Raw genomic sequence first — 19,632 nt, forward strand, 5'->3', positions numbered from 1 at the left:
ACTGCAGACAGAGGAGGACAGAGAGGTTAAAGGTAGGATCCAGAAAGTAAACAGCAAAGTGGGTCGATGTCCGTATCAACTAAGAGCACTGGAGCTTGAAGCTTAACCTCTCCTCTGTGTTGGTGCCCTGGCTACCGCGCTCTAACCGCGTGAGGGCGAACCCGTGCACATGCGCAGATAATGTGTGTGACTGTGTGAGAGTGAGGTCTTGAATATCGCTCATCCCAATAGCTACGGTGCTGCTCGTGGTCAATGCCATTTCGCTGAGTCTACCTTCAAGTATAGTAGTGCACGAAATTGTCATATTTACAGTATCTGCTATACTTGCGGTTTTCCCCATCAGTAACCATGGCTATGAAGGTCACCTGTCCAGGTAGTTGACTATGTTGGGGTTTTTGTTTTCCCTCATCACCAGGATCTCATTGATGATGAGCTCCTTCTTGGGCTGCTGCTGGAGGTTCATCTGCTTGATGGCCACCTAACAGAGGCACAACCACAGGCGAGACATTAGACGGTGCTTTTGGGCCTCTTCCGGCAGACTACACAGCTACTGTGATTAGCCAGAAGAGATGGCTAATCAGGGTGACAGACAGACACGTAAGATGTGGATGTTTTTCTGAAGGGACGGCGGGAGTTAAGTTAGTTTACCTCCTGGCCAGTAGCAATGTCAATGGCTGTGTATACAGTGCCAGATGCCCTGAGGAAACAAGAGAACAATGCATTAGTTCCACATAGAAACAAGTCCTCGTGCAAGGAGATAGAACAGATCATGGTGCGCACAAGCTATCCATCCAAAACATGTCCCTCCACGGTATCTATCTCCATAATATTAGAGTTATGCAACTCTCCAGCGCCTGGAGGACACTTCCTTATTGTTTTACTAACACAATAATCTTAAAGAAAACTATTACATAATGTCTTTGAATGCAAGCAGTTCAATTGCTGTTTTCCATAGATGATCAGGTACCACTTCATTTGACCACCAGAGGGCAGCATTGATGATTGGCCATTGAAAAGGCAACACTAATGCTTCTGGGTCAGTAATAACTAATGCAAGTCATAAACCTATCAATAAAGTTACCTTTCCTCTGTGATTTCTATAAATGTCTTGCAGGGGTTATGTCCCTACAGTATATAATGTACACATTATACCACTTGCATATGTGGATAATGTCAAGAGCTCATTCTGCTATGAGTGGTGGGTCTGAGTTGCATGTGAAGTGTGTGTGAAGCAAGGTTATTATAGTTTTTTATTTCTATAATTTTTTTATTTTTTATTTAGAATTCAGTTTAATTTCAGTATGTCTTCAGACCTGATTTGCAAGTTTATATTTGTTTATATTTGCTAACTACTTCTTTCAAAGACTGCAGTGTATAAAGTCAGAAAATCTGCTGTCTCAGCCACTGCCTGTCACTAAGGGAGTACCCCAAGGCTCGATCCTAGGCACCACGCTCTTCTCAATTTACATCAACAACATAGCTCAGGCAGTAGGAAGCTCTCTCATTCATTTATATGCAGATGATACAGTCTTATACTCAGCTGGCCCCTCCCTGGATGTTGTGTTAAATGCTCTACAACAAAACTTTCTTAGTCTCCAACAAGATTTTTCTACCCTTAACCTTGTTCTGAACACCTCCAAAACAAAGGACTACTGGTTTGGTAAGAAGAATGCCCCTCTCCCCACAGGTGTGATTACTACCTCATACTTGTATAGTCACCTCATACAAGTACTTGGGAGTATGGCTAGACGGTGCACTGTCCTTCTCTCAGCACATACCAAAGCTGCAGGCTGAAGATCTAGACTTGGTTTCCTCTATCGTAATCGCTCCTCTTTCAACCCAGCTGCCAAACTAACCCTGATTCAGATGACCATCCTACCCATGCTAGATTACAGAGACGTAATTTATAGATCGGCAGGTAAGGGTGCTCTCGAGCGGCTAGATGTTCTTTACCATTCGGCCATCAGATTTGCCACCAATGCTCCTTATAAGACACATCACTGCACTCTATGCTCCTGGTCATCTCTGTATACCCGTCACAAGACCCACTGGTTGATGAGATATCTACTGCACCCCTCATCCTCCACATACAACACAAGTTCTGCCAGTCACATTCTGTTAAAGGTCCCCAAAGCACACACATCCCTGGGTCTCTCCTCTTTTCAGTTCGCTGCAGCTAGTGACTGGAACGAGCTGCAACAAACACTCAAACTGGACAGTTTTATCTCAATCTCTTCATTCAAAGACTCAATCATGGACACTCTTACTGACAGTTGTGGCTGCTTTGTGTGATGTATTGTTGTCTCTACCTTGTTGCCCTTTGTGCTGTTGTCTGTGTCCAATAATGTTTGTGCCATGTTTTTGTGCTGCTACCATGTTGTGTTGCTGCCATTTTGTTGTTATGTTGGGTTGCTTGCTATGTTGTTGTCTTAGGTCTCTCTTCATGTAGTGTTGTGTTGTCTCTCTTGTCGTGATGTGTGTTTTGTCCTATATTTATATTGTATAAATGTTTTATTTTTTTAATCCCAGGCCCCTATCCCCGCAGCAGGCCTTTTGCCTTTTGGTAGGCCGCCTCGTTAAATTAAGGTTAAATACAAACATTTATATTTTGTTTTTATATTTTTTAGTTTAAAAAAGGATGTGTGGGAGGCTAGGAGCTATTTGGGTTGCATAATTGTTTTGATGTCGCTTCTTGCAAACTGTGGGTCAGTAATACATAAGGTGAGGGGTCAAGTCATAGGTTAGGTTAGCCCTTCTCATGACTCAGTCCTTCCACATCCCTTTTGATTAGCTGAGGTGATTTGGTCAAGTGTGAAATGCTCTACAAACAATTTATCCTTGATTGCGATACAGTTTTGGAAACCTTGAACACTAAACTTGAACACAAAAGTTATCATACAAAATCAACTGTACAAATAAAAACGACGTACTTGCTGTTAGAGCTGTTTTACCACGGATTTCCACTGAGTTTGTTTTGTGTAACACAGCTTCGAGCAGATGTTTTTTTTTGTTCCCTCCCGAGTTTCCATTAGGTCGGGAAGTGCAACACAAAACACCTCCGTGGGAATCTAAAATGCCTCACATGAAGTGTATCTTTTGTATTTATTAAATCATTTTGGGGGGATATGAAAGTTTACTGAACAAAATATGTATGTAAACTGTTGGCCCCATGTTTCATGAGCTGAAATAAAATATCCCAGACATTTTCCGTATGCACACAAATATAATTTCTCTCAAGATGTGCAATTTTGTCACACAACACAATGCCACATATGTCTCAAGTTATGATGGGGTGTGCAATTGGAATGCTGACTGCATTAATGTCCATCCGAGCTGTTGACAGAGAATGTAATGTTCATTTCTCTACCATAAGCCTCCTCCAACATCATTTGAGAGAATCTGGCAGTACGTCCAACCGGCCTCACAACTGCAGACCACGTGAATGCCGTTGTGTTGGCGAGTAGTTTGCTGATGTCAACGCTGTGACCAGTGCCCCATGGTGGCGGTGGGGTTATGGTATGGACAGGCGTAAGCTACGAACCACGAACACAATTGCATTTTATCGATGGCAATTAATGCGCAGAGATACCGTGACGAGATCCTGAGGCCCATTGTCGTGCCATTCATACGCCGTCATCACCTCATGTTTCAGCATGATCATGCACAGCTCTATGTCACAAGGATCTGTACACAATTCCGGGAAGCTGAAAAATGGGATGTGTACAACATCGTGTTCCAGTTCCCGCCAATATCCAGCAACTTCACACAGCCGTTGAAGAGGACTGGGAAAACATTCCACAAGCGACAGCCTGATATCAACTCTATGCGAAGTAGATGTGTCGCGTTGCATGAGGAAAATGGTGGTCACACTAGATACTGACTGGTTTTCTGATCCACGCCCCTACCTTTTGTTTTAAAGGTATCTGTGACCAATAGATGCATATCTGTATTCCCAGTCATGTGAAATCCATAGATTAGGGCCTACTGAATTTATTTCAATTGTCTGATGTCCTTAGATGAACTGTAACTCAATAAAAAATGGTTGATATTATTGCATGTTGTTTTTGCTCAGTATAGAATTTCAGAAATTTCCAAAATCGTATTGCATTGATTATTACCAGTTCAAAGGATAACCCTATGGCTGTGTGGCATTGGGTTCTTGAGAGCTCAGGTTAGGTTATAGCCCAAATTTGTTTGCAGACATTTTAGTGAGCCCAAACCTGTCTGGAGATTCTGCAGACAGGTTTTGTCGCAGGAGGTTCCGGAAGTGGATCGTCGCAGGAGATTCCGGACCGTGGACCATCTCAGGAGGTTCCATGTTTCCTGGTTTGGACCGTCTCAGGAGGTTCCGGACTGTGGACCACTCCAGACTGTGGACCGTCTGGACTGGACTGTGGACCGTCAGGAGATTCGGACTGTGGACCATCTCAGGAGGCGCATGTGGACCGTCCTGGAGGTTCTGGAGGTTCTGTGAACGTCGCCGGAAGCTCTGCACTGGGACTCATCGCCGGAAGTTCTGGACTGGGTTCACCGGAAGCTCTGGACTGGGAACTGTCACCGGAAGCTCTGGACTGGGAACCGTCGCCGGAAGCTCTGAACTGGGGAGACGCACTGGAGGCCTGATGCGTGTGGTCGGCACAGGTGGCACCGGACTCAAATGCGGGGAGCAGGCACAGGACGCACCTGACTGGGAAGACTCACTGGAGGCCTAGTACGTGGAGCCGCCACCGATGCTGGCGGATCCGCACCGGAGCTGACGCTAAACGCCCACCCGGACCTTCCCCTATAGAGTCAGGTATGCGGCCAGAGTCCACACTTTTTTTTTTTTTGGGGGTACTGTCAAGCCCTGACCATAGAGAGCCTTTTTATTCTCTATTTTGTTTAGGTCGGGGTGTGACTAGGGTGGGTGATCTAGTGTGTTTATTTCTATGTTGGCCTGGAATGGTTCCCAATTGTTGTCTCTGATTGGGGATCATATTTAGGCAGCCATTTCCCCACTGTGTTTTGTGGGATCTTGTTTTTGTGTAGCTGCCTGTGAGCACTGCATGAGCTTCACGTGTCGTATATTCTTTATTGTTTTTTTGTAACGGTGCTCTTATAAGAGAAAGATGTCGAACCGATATCACGCTGCGCTTTGGTCTGAGTATGCTTACAACGACGATCGGGACACTTGATGTGGCGTGCCCATTCCTCTACGATGTTCACCAACTCTGTAATGCATACAGTTCAAGAATGGCATGTGAACCTACTCTGCCAAGTGTACAGTGTATTTAAAGTGCACTTTTTAACATGTACATTATTACTTATTTTAAAGTGTATGTTCTGTAACATATACAATATATATATTGTGCGTAAATGATGTGTTATTCTGATCCCTGTGCCACAGGGGTATTGAGGCTCCAGGGGAATCACAGATTTGATATTCCCTCTATAGTAGCCTGAGCAGCCTTTGAATTAGCCAGACAAAGATTACAGTAAGCTGATAAAAGCTCTGTGTGTTTGGCACCCCTGGCTCGGGTACAGTAATCTGCACCTCTATCCAAAAATGTCCCTCTCTCTGCCCTGACATTTTACACCTCTGAGTGCTGGAGGGCAGAACCACTGCCCATGTTTTTACGATGCTTCCATTTCTGAATCAGCTCCAAGGGACTATTACACAGTCCCATGGTGAAGGAATATAACATAGTCCCATGGTGAAGGAATATAAAACACAGTCCCATGGTGAAGGAATACAAAACACAGTCCCATGGTGAAGGAATATAACACAGTCCCATGGTGAAGGAATATAAAACACAGTCCCATGGTGAAGGAATATAACACAGTCCCATGGTGAAGGAATATAAAACACAGTCCCATGGTGAAGGAATATAAAACACAGTCCCATGGTGAAGGAATATAAAACACAGTCCCATGGTGAAGGAATAAAACACAGACCCATGGTGAAGGAATATAAAACACAGTCCCATGGTGAAGGAATATAAAACACAGTCCCATGGTGAAGGAATATAAAACACAGTCCCATGGTGAAGGAATATAAAACACAGTCCCATGGTGAAGGAATATAAAACACAGTCCCATGGTGAAGGAATATAAAACACAGTCCCATGGTGAAGGAATATAAAACACAGTCCCATGGTGAAGGAATATAAAACACAGTCCCATGGTGAAGGAATATAAAACACAGTCCCATGGTGAAGGAATAAAACACAGTCCCATGGTGAAGGAATATAAAACACAGTCCCATGGTGAAGGAATAAAACACAGACCCATGGTGAAGGAATATAACACAGTCCCATGGTGAAGGAATATAAAACACAGTCCCATGGTGAAGGAATATAAAACACAGTCCCATGGTGAAGGAATATAAAACACAGTCCCATGGTGAAGGAATATAAAACACAGTCCCATGGTGAAGGAATATATAACACAGTCCCATGGTGAAGGAATATAACACAGTCCCATGGTGAAGGAATATAACACAGTCCCATGGTGAAGGAATATAAAACACAGTCCCATGGTGAAGGAATATAACACAGTCCCATGGTGAAGGAATATAAAACACAGTCCCATGGTGAAGGAATATAAAACACAGTCCCATGGTGAAGGAATATAAAACACAGTCCCATGGTGAAGGAATATAACACAGTCCCATGGTGAAGGAATATAAAACACAGTCCCATGGTGAAGGAATATAAAACACAGTCCCATGGTGAAGGAATATAAAACACAGTCCCATGGTGAAGGAATATAAAACACAGTCCCATGGTGAAGGAATATAAAACACAGTCCCATGGTGAAGGAATATAACACAGTCCCATGGTGAAGGAATATAAAACACAGTCCCATGGTGAAGGAATATAAAACACAGTCCCATGGTGAAGGAATATAAAACACAGTCCCATGGTGAAGGAATATAAAACACAGTCCCATGGTGAAGGAATATAAAACACAGTCCCATGGTGAAGGAATATAAAACACAGTCCCATGGTGAAGGAATTTAAAACACAGTCCCATGGTGAAGGAATATAAAACACAGTCCCATGGTGAAGGAATTTAAAACACAGTCACATGGTGAAGGAATATAAAACACAGTCCCATGGTGAAGGAATATATAACACAGTCCCATGGTGAAGGAATATAACACAGTCCCATGGTGAAGGAATATAACACAGTCCCATGGTGAAGGAATATAAAACACAGTCCCATGGTGAAGGAATCCCATGGTGAAGGAATATAAAACACAGTCCCATGGTGAAGGAATATAACATAGTCCCATGGTGAAGGAATATAAAACACAGTCCCATGGTGAAGGAATATAAAACACAGTCCCATGGTGAAGGAATATAACACAGTCCCATGGTGAAGGAATATAACACAGTCCCATGGTGAAGGAATATAAAACACAGTCCCATGGTGAAGGAATATAACACAGTCCCATGGTGAAGGAATATAAAACACAGTCCCATGGTGAAGGAATATAAAACACAGTCCCATGGTGAAGGAATATAACACAGTCCCATGGTGAAGGAATATAACACAGTCCCATGGTGAAGGAATATAACACAGTCCCATGGTGAAGGAATATAACACAGTCCCATGGTGAAGGAATATAAAACACAGTCCCATGGTGAAGGAATATAACACAGTCCCATGGTGAAGGAATATAAAACACAGTCCCATGGTGAAGGAATATAACACAGTCCCATGGTGAAGGAATATAAAACACAGACCCATGGTGAAGGACTATAAAACACAGTCCCATGGTGAAGGAATATAAAACACAGTCCCATGGTGAAGGAATATAAAACACAGTCCCATGGTGAAGGAATATAAAACACAGTCCCATGGTGAAGGAATATAAAACACAGTCCCATGGTGAAGGAATATAAAACACAGTCCCATGGTGAAGGAATATAAAACACAGACCCATGGTGAAGGAATATAAAACACAGTCCCATGGTGAAGGAATATAAAACACAGTCCCATGGTGAAGGATAGTCCCATGGTGAAGGAATATAAAACACAGTCCCATGGTGAAGGAATATAAAACACAGTCCCATGGTGAAGGAATATAAAACACAGTCCCATGGTGAAGGAATATAAAACACAGTCCCATGGTGAAGGAATATAAAACACAGTCCCATGGTGAAGGAATATAACACAGTCCCATGGTGAAGGAATATAAAACACAGTCCCATGGTGAAGGAATATAAAACACAGTCCCATGGTGAAGGAATATAAAACACAGTCCCATGGTGAAGGAATATAAAACACAGTCCCATGGTGAAGGAATATAAAACACAGTCCCATGGTGAAGGAATATAAAACACAGTCCCATGGTGAAGGAATTTAAAACACAGTCCCATGGTGAAGGAATATAAAACACAGTCCCATGGTGAAGGAATTTAAAACACAGTCCCATGGTGAAGGAATATAAAACACAGTCCCATGGTGAAGGAATATAACACAGTCCCATGGTGAAGGAATATAACACAGTCCCATGGTGAAGGAATATAACACAGTCCCATGGTGAAGGAATATAAAACAGTCCCATGGTGAAGGAATATAACACAGTCCCATGGTGAAGGAATATAAAACACAGTCCCATGGTGAAGGAATATAACACAGTCCCATGGTGAAGGAATATAAAACACAGTCCCATGGTGAAGGAATATAAAACACAGTCCCATGGTGAAGGAATATAACACAGTCCCATGGTGAAGGAATATAACACAGTCCCATGGTGAAGGAATATAAAACACAGTCCCATGGTGAAGGAATATAACACAGTCCCATGGTGAAGGAATATAAAACACAGTCCCATGGTGAAGGAATATAAAACACAGTCCCATGGTGAAGGAATATAAAACACAGTCCCATGGTGAAGGAATATAACACAGTCCCATGGTGAAGGAATATAACACAGTCCCATGGTGAAGGAATATAACACAGTCCCATGGTGAAGGAATATAAAACACAGTCCCATGGTGAAGGAATCATAGTCCCATGGTGAAGGAATATAAAACACAGTCCCATGGTGAAGGAATATAACAGTCCCATGGTGAAGGAATATAAAACACAGACCCATGGTGAAGGACTATAAAACACAGTCCCATGGTGAAGGAATATAAAACACAGTCCCATGGTGAAGGAATATAAAACACAGTCCCATGGTGAAGGAATATAAAACACAGTCCCATGGTGAAGGAATATAAAACACAGTCCCATGGTGAAGGAATATAAAACACAGTCCCATGGTGAAGGAATATAAAACACAGACCCATGGTGAAGGAATATAAAACACAGTCCCATGGTGAAGGAATATAAAACACAGTTCCACGGTGAAGGAATATAAAAACATAGTCCCATGGTGAAGGAATATAAAAGTCCCATGGAGAAGTAAAACACAGTCCCATGGTGAAGGAATATAAAACACAGTCCCATGGTGAAGGAATATAAAACACAGTCCCATGGTGAAGGAATATAACAAAGTCCCATGGTGAAGGAATATAAAACACAGTCCCATGGTGAAGGAATATAACACAGTCCCATGGTGAAGGAATATAAAACACAGTCCCATGGTGAAGGAATATAAAACACAGTCCCATGGTGAAATATAACCAGGAACAGAGTCTCCTGCCAGGGGTCTGGTTTAATGTTTGGTTATACACCATGAACTTCAACCTAGTTTCCTCTGCATTGCCTTTACCAGTGCACCATGGCAGTCTAACCAATAGAGATCCTATTAAATTACTAGAGGGGCTATGTTATAAACACTCAAAGTTCCATAATGGGGTGAAAATGGCAGCCATATTGATCAGGGAGAAATCCAAACCAGTCTAATTGGTAGAGGCATAATCCAGACTTCACTTATGTAGAAAAATAGTCGTGTGGCATGTGGAATACGTGTAATATAATTATTGTCAACCTAAAATATTGTCATATAATTATAAATACAGTTTATAGAGGTGTTATACAAATGTTTTGTATAAATAGCCTATAAAATATATTTAAACAGACCATAAAGAGTCTCAGATTGAGTTTTCTTGGAAAAGCTGTCAGTGCTGTTATCTGATACAATAGCAGTACATGTTGCATTTACAACTTGTCTAAGTCCTATCATCAACTGATTCCAGCCAGTGTTTGGCTGTGGATTGGCATTTGTTTGAATGAAATGTTGGCATATTGAGAGTTCATTTGAAAAATGATCAGTGTTGTCAATTTAACGACTTTTCCCGCTATATTTAGAGAGTTTTCAGACCCCTCCAAAAAGAGGCTAGCGACAAATTCAGCTACATTTTAGGCTGCCTTCGGGGAGTTTCTTTGGTTTTGATAGCATTTAGCGACTTTTCCCAGAAGCTGTCTGTTTCCACTGAAGTCTCAGCAATGAGGCAGACACAGGCAGAGAATGCCAGCATCCCCTGACCTCTGCGAACAGTTTTTAAGATTCATCCCAGAATGACAGTAGCCGACGCCATAACACCATTTCCTGTCAGGAGGCACTTGAGGCAACTACTCTGAGACTGTCTACGGCTTCCTTTTGCTCCTTTGAGCAAATATCCTTTGAGTCCCTCCTTGATACTGTAGCACACATGTAGACCTCCTCCTGCCCCTTGGATGTGATCCCTGCTAGACTACTAAAAGAGGTTATGTCTACTGTTGGCCCCAACATTCTGTCTATTGTAAATAGCTCCCTGACCTCTGGCTCCTTTCCAGCCTATTTAAAAACTGCCCTGGTCCAACCTCTCCTTAAAAAGCCCCTCCTCACTGAGTAATTATAGACCCATCTCTAAACTGATTTGTTTTAATCCAAGATTTCAGATGTTGCTTTCAAGCCATCGGTGGCTTATTTGAGCATGAACAACTTACTTGAAAAATTCCAGACAGGAATTCCAGTTCACTTCACAGCACGGAAACGGCTTTATTGACAGTCCGCAATGACTTTCTGTGAGGCAGACATTTCTCAGCGAGCCTGGGTGGTTCAGTCTCATCCCCAGAAGCGAATCACTATGGTGTCCCCCAGCGTTAAATTCTGGGCCCCATCGTTTTCCCCCTGTACAGGCTTCCCCTTGGTGACATAATCTGCAATCATTACATTCAGTTTCACTGCTATGCGGATGGCACATAGCTTTATTTATTAATCAAACCCAGCGGCCAAGCTAGCATAGCTACCCTCCACAAGGGTCTTGCTGACATCAAATGTTGGATGTCTGACAATTTTCTCCAGCTCAGTGATAAGAAATCAGAGGTTGTTTTATTTGTCCCCCCACTTTGCTAGAACCCAGATTGTAAAGAACCTTGGTTATTTGTCTACCGATGTAAAGCGTATGGCCAAAGACCTTGGTGTCGTCTTTGACCCTTTACCTAAACCTCAAACTGGATGTTAAAAAGGTCCTCCAGTCCTGCTTTTATCCTCTAAGAAATATATCTAGAGTCAAGTATTTTCATTCAGTCACTGATCCGGGGGAAAGTTATAGCTAGATGCTTTTCCCCCCTCACGACTAGAGTACTGTAACTCTTTGCATACATGTCCTCAGTCAGAACTGGCTCCATCGTCTACCGTTAGTTCAAAATGCTGCAGTTCTGCACCAGAAAATGTAACCGTCTCACACTTATTTTAGCTTCTGTGCCCCGGCGACCAGTCACTTTTAAAATAGATGAAATGTTTAAGGCTAGACTCGGTTTAGCCTCATCCTATATCTCTGATCTTTAATCTTCCTACGAGCCAGGACACAGCCTGAGATCCTCTGGCAGGGCACTGTTGACCACTCCAAAGTTTAGATTGAAAAGGAAAGGAGACCAGGCATTTGCCATTAGGGCCCCTAGACTTTGGAATGGTATGCCAGAGGAGATCAGGCTTGTAGATTCAGTGCCTCTTTAAATCCCTGCTGAAGTCTTCATAAGATTTAAACTTTTATAAAGCTGCTTTTAATGTATGATTCTTCTTTCGGTCTCCTTCCTCCTGTCTTTGTTAGTACTTTTATATTATTATTTTATGACGTGAAGCACTTTGTTACCTGCATTGAAAAGTGCTACACAAATAAATAAAAAAGTTCATGTTATTAAGTTATTATTAGACAGAATGAAGTGGAAGACTGATTTCACAAGTGACAAGTCAGAGCTTGGGTCAAGTCACACATCTCTCTCTCTCTCCCCACTTCTCTCCCTCACTCTGTTCTCCTTGCCCTCTTCTCCCTCCCTCCCTCCCTCCACCCCTCCCTCCACCCCTCCCTCCCTCCACCCCTCCCTCCACCCCTCCCTGAGACTGTCACGCTACACCAGTGTATTGCATTGTGAGAGTGTATGAATAATGAAAGAGTGTTCATGTTTGGTCCAGTCAGCTCTCGTGGAGGCAGGCCCAGTCCCAGGCCCAGGCCCAGCCCAGGACCAGTCCCAGGCCCAGTCCCTGGCCCTGGCCCAGACACTGATACCATGCAGCAGGCCAGGTAACAAACACTCTGTTATGTAGCTGTGCAACCAATCCATACTAATTATTGACTCCTCAGGAATAGTCTCGTGATCAATCTCCAGGTTTGTTAACAGCTCACATCATTAGATAACATTTTTCCGGTCGATTCAATCAGAGGAATCTGTGTGTAACCACAGAGTAGTGTTCTTATCTTTTTGCACAGCTGTTTTAATTTATAGACGGTGTGTGTAGATTGTCTGTCATTACCACCCACATTGATCAGGGGAGCCCTTAGGGGTGTGTTAGATGAGGCTACACAGACAAACAGAGTGCCTCTGCGGTGCTGGAGGGAGCTGGAAGCTGCTGTTGTTGTGTTCAGGACTGAGGTGGAGGGAGTGGTGATATCAGGGCTAAGCTCACCCGAAACTCCAGCTCTCTCAGAGAGAGAAGGGGAGAGAGAGAGAGAGAGAGAGAGAGAGAGAGAGAGAGAGAGAGAGAGAGAGAGAGAGAGAGAGAGAGAAGAAAGAGAGAGAGAGAGAGAGAGAGAGAGAGAGAGAGAGAGAGAGAGAGAGAGCAGAGAGAGAGAGGAGAGAGAGGCAGAGAGAGGCAGAGAGAGAGCGCAGAGAGAGAGCTCAGAGAGAGAGAGAAAGAGAGAGAGGCAGAGACAGAGAGCCAGAGACAGAGAGAGAGAGAGGCAGAGAGACAGAGAGAGAGAGAGAGACAGAGAGAGAGAGAGAGAGAAAGAGAGAGAGAGGCAGAGAGAGAGGCAGAGAGAGACAGAGAGAGAGAGAGAGAGATAGAGGCAGAGAGAGAGAGAGAGAGAGAGAGAGACAGAGAGAGGCAGAGAGAGAGAGAGAGGCAGAGACAGAGAGGCAGAGAGAGATGCAGAGACAGAGAGAGAGAGAGAAAGACAGAGAGGAGAGAGAGAGAGAGAGAGAGAGAGAGAGAGAGAGAGAGAGAGAGAGAGAGAGAGAGAGAGACAGAGAGAGAGGCAGAGAGAGAGAGAGAGAGAGAGAGAGAAAGAGCAGAGAGAGAGAGAAAGAGAGGCAGAGAGAGAGAGAGAGAGAGAGAGAGAGAGAGACCTTCATTCTTTCTCTCAGAGAGAGAGAGAGCAGAGACAGAGAGAGGCAGAGAGAGCAGAGAGAGATCTCAGAGAGGCAGGAGAGGCTTCTGAGAGAGACAGAGAGGCAGAGAGAGAGGCAGAGACAGAGAGAGAGACAGAGAGATTTCTTTCAGAGAGAGAGAGAGAGAGGCACTACCAGAGCAGAGACAGAGAGAGAGAGGCTGACTAGAGAGAAGAGAGAGAGAGAGAGAGAGAGAGAGAGAGAGAGAGAGAGAGAGAGAGAGCGCAGGCTGAGCTCATCTGGGCAGCCAAGCCTAGATACAATTCTACTCTCTACTTCTCTCTATTCTCTCTCAGACACTGTTCTTTCTCTCCTTTCTGTCTCTGGTCACTTCTGAGTGAGACTCAGTCTTTATTTCTTTCAGCCGGGATGACTACCAAAGACGCTGGGCTGACTACCAAAGACGCTGGGCTGACTACCAAAGACTACTTTGGTCCAATAAGAGAAAGTAAGTAGCTGGTGGATTTGGATTGAAGGTGGACTTACCCTTGTCCTATTTTCTCAAAGCGTGTGTACTTCTTTTTGGGGTCCCCCACACTCACAATGCTCCCTGGGAGGACAGAGAGAGGTGATTAGTGGAGAGTGTAGAGGGTGTGAGAGCATGACAATAGGGGGTCTAGGTCAGGCTGAGACACACACACACACACACACACACACACACACAGCACGACCATGGGGAAGGCAACCTTGCATTACACACACACTCCTCTGCCCACGCCACTCAGGGATGTGGCCTGCTGTAGGGCATCGTACTGCAGCCAAATACACTGCTGCATGATGAACGGTTGGCCTGCTCAGTAGAGCACTGCTGATGTTTTTGGACAGGGACACAGGCAGACACTGCAGCACTCAGACTACGGAGGGGCGCTTGGCCATCCTAAGGCTGTAATCTCTGGCTTACTGAGCAGCCCACACTAATCACTGCAGTAGGATGGGTTTGGAGACCTAGACACACAACACAGTACAGTTACAGCACACTCTCTATGGGACTCTCCATGCTCCATAGGTCCACAAAGAGACAACATACTCAGTCGCTCCAGAATCTCCTCATCTGTCATCTTGGACTTCTTCTTCTGCCGGTCGGTGTTGCGGTACAGAGTGCTGCATGTGTTCTCTGGCAAGACCTGGGACTCCGGCGGGGTTGTGACCTCCTTCACAGGGGCGGGAGGCGCCAAGGGCTCGATGACAGAGCGGGTGTATATCTGTACGCAGAGGAGGAGGACACAGTCACAGTCAGAGAGGAGTAGGACACAGTCACGGTCAGAGAGGAGCAGGACACAGTCACGGTCAGAGAGGAGTAGGACACAGTCACGGTCAGAGAGGATCAGGACACAGTCACGGTCAGAGAGGAGTAGGACACAGTCACGGTCAGAGAGGAGCAGGACACAGTCACGGTCAGAGAGGAGTAGGACACAGTCACGGTCAGAGAGGAGCAGGACACAGTCACGGTCAGAGAGGAGTAGGACACAGTCACGGTCAGAGAGGAGCAGGACACAGTCACGGTCAGAGAGGAGTAGGACACAGTCACGGTCAGAGAGGAGTAGGACACAGTCACGGTCAGAGAGGAGCAGGACACAGTCACGGTCAGAGAGGAGCAGGACACAGTCAGAGAGGAGTAGGACACAGTCACGGTCAGAGAGGAGAGGACACAGTCACGGTCAGGACACACAGTCACGGTCAGAGAGGAGTAGGACACAGTCACGGTCAGAGAGGACACAGTCACGGTCAGGACACAGTCACGGTCAGAGAGGAGCAGGACACAGTCACGGTCGGTCAGAGTCAGGAGGTAGGACACAGTCACGGTCAGGACACAGTCAGAGGAGCAGGACACAGTCGGTCAGAGAGGGTAGGACACAGTCACGGTCAGAGAGGTAGGACACACACAGTCACAGTCAGTCAGAGGTCAGGACACAGTCACGGTCAGAGAGGATCAGGACACAGTCACGGTCAGAGAGGAGAGGACACAGTCACGGTCAGGCAGAGAGGAGTAGGACACAGTCACGGTCAGAGAGGAGCAGGACACAGTCACAGTCAGAGAGAGAGGACACAGTCACGGTCAGAGAGGAGCAGGACACAGTCACGGTCAGAGAGGAGTAGGACACAGTCACGGCACAGAGAGGAGCAGGACACAGTCACGGTAGGACACAGTCACGGTCAGAGAGGAGTAGGACACAGTCGGTCAGAGAGGAGCAGGACACAGACACAGTCAGAGAGGAGCAGGGAAACATGAACAGTCACAGCTCTGTAGTGAGTTGAGTTGTGACAGTAAGACGGTCAGGATCAGGACACAGTCACGGTCAGAGAGGAGTAGGACACAGTCAGTCAGAGAGGAGTCACGGTCAGAGAGGAGCAGGACACAGTCACAGTCTGTCTAGATCTGTAACAAGCTTTTAAGTCATCGTTCATAACCTCAGTGTGACTCACAGATTTAGTTGTTGAGACAGTGACTGTAAGTCTGGATCGAGCTTTTAAGTGCTCAGTGTGACAGATTTAGTGGGCGGAACGGGCTCATTGTCATCATCGTCATCCTCCTCCTCTTCTTCCTCCTCCTCCTCCTCCTCCTCTGACACAGGGGGCGCTATCGGGGGCTCTGTGGATGTCTTTGCACCCTGAGGGGTAAAACAAGGGGTCAGTGAGGAGATCTGTAGTACGTTGGACTGTGACAATCTGACACCGCTGGGACAGACCGCATCACCTGCATTACTGTCAACGGTCAGTCCAGGGACTCCTAATGGTCCATGTAATGAAGCATGTCCAAACTCACTATAAACACCTTCTATTACAACAGGGTGCTCGGCTGTGAACTAGGATGGGGTAAAACAGAAAGATTGTCATGGATTTGACACATGTAATTAGGAATGTAGTTATTCGACATGATCAGCTTGCTTAAACCTGGAGAGGATAGCTACTAGAATGGCTTACGGGCTGAGGTATGTACCAGAAAGAGAAAAGACAAGAGAGTAGGGTATGGCATGGATGGGATTTGGGTGGGGTTGGGGGTTGGGGAGGGGGTGTAAGAGGGTGAGGTTTGAGAGTGAATAATTTTACAGCAAAAGAAGAGTTAAAATGAGAGTTAAAAACAGAGTTAAAACGATGAGTTAAGAACAGTTCAAATTAGAAAACATGCTACAACAAGGCTAACGGGGATTTTTTATTTTATTTTACTAGGCAAGTCAGTTAAGAACAAACTCTTATTTTCAATGATGGCCTAGGAACAGTGGGTTAACTGCCTGTTCAGGGGCAGAACGACAGATTTGTACCTTGTCAGCTCGGGGATTTGAACTTGCAACCTTCCGGTTACTAGTCCAACGCTCTAACCACTAGGCTACCCTGCCACCCTGATAAACTCTGTCGTGATGTATTTCCTCGTCAGCTCATAGAACTGCATAATACAGCATACGGTTGGACCTGGAGAACCAAACATGCAAAACAACCCCTGACCCAACACTCCAACTCCAACCAGGAGCCACTAAAAACATCATCCAGTCTTACAGTACGCTAGGCCACAATACCAACTATGATGGTGGTGAAAGAGCCATGCAAAGGCCCCTCCCTATCCTTATTTGCTCCTCTGTAAATGATTTCTCATGTCTCTCCCCTCTGTACTGTACGCCATCGTAAACACCATCATCTGGGTGAACCTGTTCTGTAAAGGTGGGATAGATTTCATCCATCTCTAGCCTGAGTATGCAATGTACGATGGCAAAGAACAGCCAAAGCAGCACAGCATAGCAGTAGTGGTGACTAGCTGCAGGCTATGCAATGGTGGCAAGCCAGCAGTCCTTCGTTTGGCAGTGGAAGGTGGTCTGGTTTAAGCCCCGCCATGGGGGGGGGATACGAAGGGTCAGTGTTCTGAGAAGAGCCCGAGAGACACAACAGATAGAGCTGAAGGCGGGCAGAGGAGATGAGAGGCTAGCTGGCTAATGGTAAGTAGCCGCCCCGGCTAGCAGGTTTCTACTGGGCCAATGCGGCCAGATCCAAACAGCCGATGGACTATTAAAGCAGGCACATATTGGCTACGTGGTGCACATGGGATCAGGCGTGCCGGAATGTGAGTATCGTCACAGCCCTCTCAGGCATGCGCCTCACAGCCCCTGCCGTTAAAGGATGGGCCATTTGGAATTGGTTAAGGGAAATGCTTACAGCCAAGTGGTGAAATAGAGATGCATCCATTACATTACGAAATGTAGCCAGATTCAAGTTAAATATAGAGAACGACGATGTCTCTAAAATCTCAAACATTTGCGGATGGCAAGTCATGTTCCTTGGTAAGTCCTGTTCCTTTTCATCCAATGGAGCCTGGATAATTGGGCAAATCTAGCATCAACAACATTACGAGTTCAACATGGTTCAATTTAGAGTATAGCCAATGTAGAGGTATGTAGAAAGTAAGTTACCTTGTCAAATAATGCGCTGCAGGTTCTATGGCTGACAGGAGGCCCAGACGACAGCAGTCGGTTCTGAATGTGAAGGTTGAAAATGGGAGGATTTACTGAACACAGACCCACACGACATTACAGAGCAAAGGACTGGACTACAGCGGGACGGGAGAGGGCAGAGGGCAGGGGACCGCTACGGAGTGATGGGGAATAAAGGACATCATCAACATCTAACACAGATGAATGGATCCTCACATACTGAGGAGAGATTTTCATGGGCGAAGAGACACAAATCCTGTTTTGGGGAGTGGAGATGCCAAGGTGATCACTACAGTGATATTAGTGGCAGAACCTTTCGCTTCGGGACTGTAAACTTAACACCACCGCGTTATTACATATATCAGAGGGCTGAGCGATTGAGAGGCGTGGTACCCACTGCCAGGCTCAGGAACCGGCTCCTTTACGGACCTGCTCTATCAACACTTCGTCAGGACCCTCAAGAGGGCCGGGAGTCAACAGGCCCGGCACCACTGCCTGGGAACAACAGCCTTCTCCAGACATAACAAAACCATAATAGAGAGAAGGGTCTCCGTGCTCAGACTCCTCACACCCAAGCCAGGGGTAAAGTGCTTGTGCTTGTGCTTCTAGTTCCGACTAGAACTTACCAGTCTAGCTATCCAACAGTGAGGAGATTGGTTCCATCACTTGTGTAGACAGTTACCAGTACACAAATACCCGTTCAAGGGCCTATAGGGACAATGGTTTTCAAAATATATGAAATATGACAAAACGGTTCATTTTTAAAATAAACTGAGCCATTGTGGCAGCCCAGAGAGAGTCATTAGGCTGATTTCCAAAGGGACGTTTAGACTCCGAGACAGTCGTGTGAGGTCAGGGTAATGATAATAGACAGTCTTCGCTTACAGTCCTTACAAAAAGCTCCACAGCACTCTACGTCTGAGGAGAGAATACTACAACGCGTGCAAGCTCATATTTGTTTCTCTTTCAATAAATGTGGGCTAATTAGTTGTTGAGAGGAAAGGGACATGTTTGAAATGGGTGAGCACTTACCAGAGTGTTGACTGCTATGTATCCATGTGCGGATTTGTCTGAAAGAGAAAGGAATCATTGCCCGACGTCCAATTCTCTAACAGTGACAACACGCTGACAGATCCGCATGTAGACTCTCCAATAAATAGTCAAAGCTTTTGCTCAGTAGCACATTTTTTAAATTTTATTCAGAAAACGTAAGACAGCGAGATGATCTGGGCATTGTGTGTTTGTGTGTTCTCACCTCCGGAGGTGAAACTCATGTATTTCTGGTTGTTGACCGTCTCTTTGGAGTCGTAGAACTTGAGCACGTCCAGCACGGCCTGAGGGTTCTTCTTCTGCTCCAGCTTGGTGATGTTGGAGGTCTGAAGGAGGCGCGCCCACTGCTCTGGGATGCCCTGGGGGAGAGAGGTCACAGGTCATAGGTCAGGGGTTCGATCCACTCTTTGACCTCATTGCTACCGCCACTGCACACCTTTTCATGTCTGGGTTATAGTTAACAAGTAGTGGTAATATGGGTGATACGGGTGTACTAATAGCTACTACTAGACACCTTCCTTGTCTGTGATATACTGTATAAATATATGCACTGGAAATACCTTGATCTGTCTCTTAAATATGTACTATTGGACTATAAATTGTGCCTTCCTGTATTATACTTATGCTAAAA

General features: G+C 45.4%; 1 protein-coding gene across 1 annotated transcript in view; it reads right to left on the reverse strand.

Annotated features, from left to right (window-relative positions):
* Positions 1–19,632, reverse strand: part of LOC118390408 (serine/threonine-protein kinase PAK 3) — a 64,848-nt gene that overhangs the window by 4,727 nt on the left and 40,489 nt on the right. Inside the window, exons 4-11 of the mRNA XM_052457340.1 lie at positions 19,207–19,360; positions 18,984–19,021; positions 16,020–16,142; positions 14,561–14,735; positions 14,020–14,083; positions 649–697; positions 366–478; position 1 (exon numbers count right to left, since the gene is read on the reverse strand). The exon at position 1 is cut by the window's left edge and continues 117 nt beyond it. Coding sequence (XP_052313300.1) covers position 1; positions 366–478; positions 649–697; positions 14,020–14,083; positions 14,561–14,735; positions 16,020–16,142; positions 18,984–19,021; positions 19,207–19,360 — 717 coding nt within the window. The remainder of the gene's footprint in view (positions 2–365; positions 479–648; positions 698–14,019; positions 14,084–14,560; positions 14,736–16,019; positions 16,143–18,983; positions 19,022–19,206; positions 19,361–19,632) is intronic.

This window comes from Oncorhynchus keta, chromosome 11 (assembly GCF_023373465.1).
Source record: "Oncorhynchus keta strain PuntledgeMale-10-30-2019 chromosome 11, Oket_V2, whole genome shotgun sequence".
Lineage (NCBI taxonomy): Eukaryota > Metazoa > Chordata > Actinopteri > Salmoniformes > Salmonidae > Oncorhynchus > Oncorhynchus keta.